The sequence below is a fragment of the Leptonotus elevatus genome, chromosome 13, assembly GCF_054856555.1.
Source record: "Leptonotus elevatus isolate MCC_2025b chromosome 13, RoL_Lele_1.0, whole genome shotgun sequence".
Lineage (NCBI taxonomy): Eukaryota > Metazoa > Chordata > Actinopteri > Syngnathiformes > Syngnathidae > Leptonotus > Leptonotus elevatus.
The window spans coordinates 4,900,621-4,909,829 of NC_141251.1; the positions used below are offsets into that span (position 1 = coordinate 4,900,621).

Sequence of the window (9,209 nt, forward strand, 5' to 3'; positions counted from 1 at the left end):
GTGTTTAGAAATGCACACAAGCGTGTAAATACTTGTTTTAGTCCAACAGCCAGCGTATTATAAAGTCCATATCACGCGTTCTATCTCGCGGAGGCGACTCCCAAATTTGAGGCGGGCAAATGAAATTACCTTTTCCTCGCGTGGAGATTAGCGTGACTGATTATTCCTGGGAAACTCAATTATTTCCGCAATTTAGGGAAGCTATTACTTTGAAATGTGTCCTCCTTCCTGCCAGACATGAGCGTGTTCCTATTGTAATCTAGGGGGGGGGGGGGGGCATTTCCTCCAACATAATATCTAGTGACCAAGAGAGAAAAGGAAATATACGAATGAATCATGTTTCTCATACAAAAGACCGCTTTTGAAATGTCAATATTGTTGATTCAATAAGCAACGCATGCACGCCCCCCCCCCCCCCCCCCCAAAAAAAAAACATTTATGAAGCTGTAAACCCCAAGCAAGCAATCTCATGTTGTGCTTGCGTAAGTGGTTTAGATTTTCATAAACTGCTGTCAGGATGTGTTGCCGCTGACAATAATCGTGTTAAATGTTACGGATGTTTTGTTCATCTCCTCATTCTGCCAACAGACGCCAGTCGAAGCGCGGCTCGTAACGTGTATTAATATGATTTAAGCAAAGCGAAAAGTGAAACGCAGCGAACGGGCAAAACAGTATATGGGACGATTAGATACAGCATATAAATAGGTTTGGTAGAAAGAGGGGAGACAGGAAGTTTTAGTCAGGCAGGAAGGCATTTAGCATCTGTTCCATCCCTGATGAGCTGCGACAATTAACCTCCATTGGCCACATCCTGCTTTCGATCAGCCACGCAGATTAATAATTGGAGAGATACAATTGACTGGTGACCTAAATACTAAACACTATGGATGTTCAATACCACAAAAAAAAAATCCACTCGAGTACTCACCGATACCAAGTACCAGTGCCACTTATGATCCGTAAAAACTTCAATTAACACATGACGCACATGATGATTCGCCGATGTGTCAAACAGCCGCAGTGTTGCACAAATGACTTTGTCCTTTTGATTCCTTTCGGCTTTAGTATAATGGCTGGTATCGGCAGATTAAGGCCAGTATCGGTACTCGCCAATCTCAGTCAATTTTAAAATCGTCACCATCTACATGAAAAAAATATAGATTATGACGATGTATGTAAGCATTGAACCAAATTGAACCTCAATATGCTGATAATTATGCTCACAAATATTAATGCAACACAAATTTTTTATCCCATTTTTCGTGAGCCAAATTCAAAGCTATAAGACTACACATGTCCATGTACACAAAAGTTTTTTTTTTATTTTTTTTTTATATTGTTCACAAATGTGTCTAAATCTGTTAGTGAGCACTTCTTCTTTGCCGAAATGATCCATAATTCCATTCCAATACAGTAACAAACTGCAAATTTTAGACGAGCCTTTTATTGTGGGCAACCTAAAAATGTGCGGGGTGACCTGAAGGGGGCAGTGTACAAAAGAGGAGCTTGCAATCTGACATCTTGGAAGTGCTCCTGTCGGGAACACTGGGCAGTTAATGCTCCAAAATACTGAGCGTTGTCATTATGTGGTAAAAGTGAGATACGGGTACCACTAGTGGTACTTGAGCTCCCTCTAGTGATACGTGTAAACTTTTGTTCTAACTTCTAATTGTGGGTAACGCTACAGTGAGTGGTGTATAATTGTTTTTATTTTTTATTATAATTTTTTATCCCAGTGAAGTACATTTGGACAGTTGAGTATTTTATTTTTAAGGTCCTAATGACATAATCTGTCATCCATCTGTGTTGCACACGCTCGTTTACATGTTTAACCCCCCCCCCCTTTCCCCCAACACGTGTTAATTATGGATTAACATTACAAACCTTCAAAGCTATATTTAATATTCATAAGCCATTATGGGGCCACATCAGGCCTTATGTAGGAATTTCCTCATACTGTAATGGGGGAGATTTTTTATTTTGTAATATTACGAAGCTCGGGGTAAGATGCCATCAATTAGACTCGGCTCATTCTGCTCGTGTTAACTCACTTTAATTGTTGTTTTTTTTATTTGAAGTAGGACTTCTCTTAAAAGTGAATTAGCTTTGCCGAAAGGAATCTGCGATGAATAATTGAACAGTAACTTCTTTTTGCACGTAAAAAAAAAAGGGGTGTACTGTAATTAACGGAAAGAGTGAAAGAGACTAGAACGAATCTCCCTGGAGGATTACTTAAAAAAACAAAACAATTTTTTTTATACGTGTATAAACATGAGAGTTATGTTTGGTAAATTCCACTTCACGCGTGTGGCTTTCTTAATTCCACACGGGGGGTCTTGGCTCCCCTGAGTCCTTCACATTGGTTTGTTTTGCAATGGATTGCTCTGTTCACACACAAAAATCATAACAACCCAGTGGCCTTATTTCATGAGAAAGAACAGCTGTTTGCAAACAAAAGCCCAAAGACACAAAATAGCGTGTACACATGAATTAATTTCGCAAGTGAATCACTAAATTGTGTAGAACATTATATTGGCTAATGGTGTTTATTTATTCAATTGCAGGTATTAGCCATCTATTCGTGGTAAGGTGTTCATTAGGAAGTAATTCTATAACAATAATAAAAGTTAAAATAAGGATGTGAGTCATTAAATGTTTACTGTTTTTCCCCGACTGCCAGTTTGGGGAAACTTACAGGTTACTTACTTATTTGGTTATTACTAACATAACTTTGAGATAAATTTTTCAAAAATCATTTCCAGTTGAATACATTTTGTAGAAACTTTATTTGGACATAGGCCGCCATTGCTATTTACGTCGCAAAGCATTCAGTGCGTAGTGAGACGCCTATGAAGAAAGCAAGTTAAGCCTCGTCGCGTTCCTAAAGAAACAACATGCGATCGGGAGAGCCACTGTGGACTGAATTTTCACTTTGAAAAAGAAGTGATTGAAGCAAGTAAACAAGCAATCAGTGGTGAATCGGAGAGAAAATGAAAACCGCAAAATGAAGCTGGATCTCCCCTTGGCTTGCACGCCGCAGAATCTAAGTTGATTATCCGGCATCTTTATCAATCCGAGCAGGAGGGGGACGTATCATGCACTCCAGCGGCTCCATCCATAATGAATGAGCCAACATTCAATTAAAACCCCACTATTCATCTCCAGCTATGATGTAAACTTATTAGTATGGTCTCGGGGTCTCTGTCTGACACTGCGAGCCAGCCTTAATCATCCCGCATGTCTGGGGTGAAGTCGGCGCTCGGCGCTCTTTAATTGCCTCAAAGTTCAGCCGCCCTTTTGAGAGACATGACTAGAAGATTTAAAGAGACGCCAGCAACGAGCAGAATGTGGAGACGGCCGACTGTGGGAACTTGCGCCAGCAGCAACTTTTTAAAGCCTCGTTTTTATCGACTTTATATGAAGACCTTAAACACTCTGAATAAATCATATTGGATGTGCACACAGTGAAAGTGGACATGTGTGAATTTATGATGTACGCGCAATCAGCGCGATTGGTTGGAACATAAAATAGAAAGGCATCCATATTTTAACACATTTGGTGAAACAGAACACTAGTTTTAGACAGTGGACAAAAAAAATGGACACTAAGAAATGAGTTAGTGCCACAAAAAATACTGTAAATTATGAATCGGGTAGAAATTGGATCAAGCAGTCCGGATACTAAAATTGGATTTGCTAAATTCTTATCAATTCCCAATCATACTGTTGATAGCAAAATGGGTAAAATAAATAAATAAAAATACTTTGATTAGGTGCAGGTGGGAGATGCTTGGTTTCTAATGTTGACATCATACTTGTCTCTTTACCAACAATGGTGACATCACAGAAAAATACAGAAAAAGCACTTGAAGTTGAGTTCAGTCTATGCGATGCGCACACACAATATTTAGTGTTCACACTTTAGTTTTTTTGCTACTTTTTAGGGGCAAATTCTTTACGAATATCTATTCATTTTAGTCTAACTTGCCGTGCTTCAAAGAATTATACAAAACCAGGGGTGGCAAATCCAGGTCCAGAAAGTAAAAACCCTGACACAGTTTGGCTTTAGACCCTGATGCTAGCTAGCTAGCTAGCTCCCTAACGGGTAAACAAGCATCATGGTAGCTAGCTAGCTAGCTAGCACCTGAGGCTAAAGCCAAACTGTGGCAAGGTTTTTACTTTCTGGACCTGGATTTGCCACCTCTGTACAAAACTAAAAATACTGATTTGTAACTTGGTAGTTAGTTAGCACCTCCACCTCATAATTCTGAGGTTAGGGGTTCAAATCCAGGCTCCAGTGACACAGTCGGATAAAGTCAGACAGGCACAGTCAGGACATATTAATACATTTTCACTTCACAATTGGCTTCATCTGTACTAAATATAAAAAAACATGTTGGAACTTAAGCTTTTTCCGTTCTCCTGGATATATATAATAGCCTACTAAAACAGCTGCTATTTCTTTGGGGTTACTCAGAGGCCCTTTAAACTATGTCAGACATGTGCTAATTTAACATGAGTTTGAATGTGATTGGTTAATTCAAAATTTAGCAACATTCCCTAGTTATGATTAGGGCTGGGTTTTAAAAAAAATCAAATAATGAATATCAAATCCATTTTCCTTTTCAAGAATATCGATTTATAAAACCATGAATCGTTTATTTTAATATCTCTTTTTCATCATTTTTTATTTTTTTTTACTAGAAAAAGGATTTTAAAGACTGAGTTTTTTGTTTGTGTGTTTTGCATTTACTGCTCACATTAATTTTAAAGTATTTTCTTACATTTATGAAAGATCTGACTTTAAGACAATTCAGAATATTTTTAATTTATATTTACACTTATGGAATTAGAATTGTGAAAATATTTTCATCTCATCCTTGCTGATGCCAAATGTTTGAGTGCTGTGAAAAGATTAACCTGCCCAAAAAGAGAATATGTACAAGGTCAGATTTTAAATGATTTATTTTGGTTGCATTTTTCATATCGCAAAAACCTGCCAATTGGACAAGGGTGTGTAGACTTTTAAGATCCACTTTTGACAAATGCCGCCATGACCCAATAAATGTTTCCCATGTAAACATATTAATAGCACGCATGAGCTTCACATACCAGGGTGAAGTACAGCATTAATTACGCAATCTTTCTCATGCTGCATTGTTCATGGGAACTCCAGCAGAGAGACATTTATCCGGCGCAGATGACCGTTTGTGGTGACTGATAGCGATCATATTTTAAGCCTCACAGATTGAGTCCAAACATGCGTACCGCAGGAATCTCAAACAACAAATTTCCACGGCGCAAGTCATGGGAATCGTTCACTTTTGACTCAACAGTGGCTTCACCTTTTTATGCAGGTTGACGGGATTGTAAATGTGTTGAAATGCGTGATGAAAAAGCAAAAACGCTGATAAGCTTGTGTGCGCATATGAAAGTTAATTGTGTCATTCTCATATTTCCATTGCTTTGTTGGCGTACTGTTTGACTCCAGGGGAGGATTTAATGACATCCTGATATGAAGGGCAATAATTCATGATAAGCTGCCTTCAATGATGCAGAGTCGCCCACACACCTCCTAGCTTTAATTTTCCCTTCATATAAGTGTCTCCTGCTGCCGGAGAGAGGATGACATAATTTAGCTACAATTTGATTTTCAACTCATCAGACTTGTTGCTATTGTGCCGATTTAGCGAATCATCTCCCGTATGATGCCAGTAGCCAAGATGAAAATAATGCACTTGACAATTCAGTGGCAGAAGTGATTAAATAAATGTAGACATTTTTTTTTAAATCATGCTGAAATATTGACCCCCCCCCCCCAACAGCCTGCACAACTGAAGTGATTAAAAATAAACTGAAATAATGTGATTGCATAAGTGTGCACACCCTATAGTAACTGGGATGTGGCTGTGTTGAGAATTAACCAATCACATTCAAACTCGCGTTAAATGGAAATCAGCATACTCCTGTCTCCATTTAAAGTTTCTAATTATCCTCAAATAATATCCGAACATTTATTTTGTCTTCTGGCAAAAGCCTGAGAGTTTTGAGGTCACGACGACTGCTTATTTGAATTGTTAATAATTCGCTCCACTTTGTCCAAGACAAATTATGTGAGAGACTTGCTGTGGCGGCCCCTGACAGGACAAGCCAAAAGTCACAACCTCCTATGGATTTTTTGTTTTTAAAATTCAATGGTCTGGATTTTATATATACAGAAGTGTGTGATGACTTTTTTTTTTAATAATAATATTTTTCTTTTTTGTGTGTGAAAAGATTATTAAAAAATTAGGGGCGTCAGACGATTACAATTTTTAATTGTAATTAATTGCATGACTGCACTAGTTAACTCACGATTAATCACACATTTTATATATGTTCTAATACAATAAAAAAAATTCTAGGTATTCATACTCTTAACAAATGTGGGAAAAATGTTAAACTAATAGAAATAGCTCAAATGAATTTTTTACGTCTATAGCCGTCGATGGCAGTGAATGACTTAATTTGAAGTCAAAATGTAAGTGTACAAAATACTGATATGTAACTACTCTAATAATAAAGATTTCTTCATGTTGTATATATGATTTAATGTTTTGGAACGTGTACCCAATGAAGTGACAGATACAAGCGCTACATCACCGACAACACATCAAACAGTGACTGATAAAGCATTCAATAAATACTGAAGAGTTTAAATGTCAACACGCGTTATAAAAATAGCTTCGAATTGTGTCCTTATAAATCTGCCTGGGTTTTCCTGCAAAGGATCTTTTTAAAGGACCTCCTGAAGTCGTTATTGAATATGGTGTATATGACCGGGTTTAGGGAGCTGTTGCAGTATCCCAACCAGAAGAACATCTTGAAGAGCGTCTCGGGCACGCAGCACGCGCAGACGGCGGTGAGCGTGTACGTGAAGAAGAAGGGGAGCCAGCAGAGGACGAACACGCCCACCACCACGGCCAGCACTAACGTGAAGCGCCTCTCTCGGCGCTGTCTTCCTTTCCAGCGGCTGCAGTTGGCCTCCGACTTCTGGGCGGCTTCTCCGGGCTTCTCGTGACCGAACTTGGGCGCCCGCCTCTTTTTCAGGGAGCACAAGGTTATTTCGTGGCCGTCGGATGATGATTCATCCGCCAAGTCCCCGTTGACCTCTCCGTCCTCACGCTCCAAGCCGCAATCTGCGTCACACGGGCGCCTGTTTTCTCGTGACCTTTCACCCGGCGGGGTTCTTGTCCTCTGCTTGGCCACCTGGTAGATCCTCATGTAGACCAGGACCATGATGGCGCACGGCGCGAAGAAGGAGGCGGTGCTGGAGAAGATAATATACCACTTCTCGTCGTTTATTTTACACTCCGGTCGGTCCTCTTGGCCCTCGTCCTTCTTCATGGTGATCAGCGGCGGGAAGGAGATAATGGCCGCCAGCACCCAAACAATGAAGATGGTGCATTTGATCCGGTGAGGCGTCCTTCTCAGGTTGTACTCGATGGCCCGCGTGATGGACCAGTATCGGTCCAGGCTTATGGCGCACAGGTGGACGATGGACGAAGTGCAGAAAAACACGTCCAACGCCAGGTAGATTTCACACCACACTTTGCCAAAGTACCAATAACCCATCAGTTCGTTGGCCAGCGAGAAGGGCATCACCGACGTGGCCACCAGGATGTCGGCGCACGCCAGAGACAGCAGGAATAAGTTCTGCGGAGCTCTGAGGGAGCGGCTGGTCGTCACGGCGATGACCACCATGACGTTGCCAAACACGGTCATCAGGATGAGGACGCCCACCAGGAGGATCAGAGGCGGCGAGGTCTGAGCGGTGTACGGATGCCGGGCAGCCGCGGACTCATCGGTCAAGTTCAGGCAGTCCATTGACACGTTGATTAGCTGCACTTTGCATGAGTGGAAGCAGTCTTCATTTTGCTCTTCCAGGGGGGGGGGGGGGGGGGGGGACAAATCAAGAAATTCGACTCAGTTGAAAAGAGGAAGCGTTCCCGTCCCTCCGCATCCGAGCGCTTTAAAAATAGAAGCTTCAAATGAATCATTCATCCACTAACCTTTTAAAGGATGGCACAAAGATGGAGTTCAAGCAGATGTTTTAAGCAGGTGTGGTAGACTGGAGAGGGGCTCTTTTATATGAGATGGATGTGACGCTACAAGCGAGGGTGGGAGGGCTCCTCCTGCTTCTGGAGGCTGCCACCAGACTCGGAAGCCCAGTAATGACACTGACAGTCATTTTGATATATTGGTTTAATATTTATATATAGTCACCGAAATGAGACTCTAATGAGCTCCAATACTAAAAAAAAAAAAAACTGCCTCGAACAAGCTCTGAGTCAAGTTTTCATTTAACAGTCACTGTTAAGTTTTCCCATTGTAGATTGAGGAAGCTAAGCCAAATGCCTATCCTTTTTAGTATTAATTTAACAATGTGCTTATTATTGTCAAATGGAAGTTTATTGCATTATACAGAGAGACGTTTTTAATATTTCAGTGAGCTGCAAAAGCACGGCGACCGAGTGGTTATCACGTCTGCCTCACAGTTGTGGGGATCAGGGTCCGTATTCTGGTCAGGCTCCTGAATACATGGTTCTCTCCGGGTACACAGACACAGTTGGTCCAACTTTCCAAAAATCAAGCATTGAAGAGTCTAAATAATCCATTTGTGACAACTGGGATAGACTCCAGCTCACAATGAGAACAAGCGCTGCAGAAAATGGATGGATGGTTATGTATGTTTAGACATGTCCCTCTCACCAAAAACGGAAGATTTAAAATGGTTTATAGTCTGTGTGTGCACAACTAGCTCTTTGTCTGCGAATAACATGATGACCAGTCCAGGGTGCATTTCACTTCTCAACAACAACAACGCTAAATTGTTTGTCTGAAGATCATATTGCAGTTTATGCAACTGTGAACCTCAATAAATAAATAAAAAAGCATTTAGGTGGTGGTTCTGTGTTTTCACGTTATTTATTTATTTTTTTTATCAGAAAATGACATAATTATCACAATGAGGTCTACCTGTAGGTACTTTGGAAGGACCAATTTAGTCTTGTTTGGGTGTTTTTTGCTTGAAATAGTTTGGGAAATACAACTTCATACAGTTTTAATTGGTTCGTACATTTTCAAAACAGAACCATCACCAGGTGTTTGTGGAAAAAAACAGTGAGGCTAGGACTATCATGGCCGCTGGAGACATCCTTGAGCGAATC

The 9,209-nt window shown here is 40.6% G+C and overlaps 1 protein-coding gene across 1 annotated transcript; it reads right to left on the reverse strand.

Moving 5' to 3' along the window:
* Positions 1–6,581: 6,581 nt before the first annotated feature.
* Positions 6,582–8,233, reverse strand: LOC147163553 (alpha-2A adrenergic receptor-like). The gene is made up of 2 exons (XM_086092538.1): positions 8,052–8,233; positions 6,582–7,919 (listed from the first exon to the last, which is right to left on the reverse strand). Exon 2 carries the CDS (start codon positions 7,864–7,866, stop codon positions 6,739–6,741), a length of 1,128 nt encoding a protein of 375 aa, XP_085948664.1. The 5' UTR covers positions 7,867–7,919; positions 8,052–8,233; the 3' UTR covers positions 6,582–6,738.
* Between the last annotated feature and the right edge of the window lie 976 nt (positions 8,234–9,209).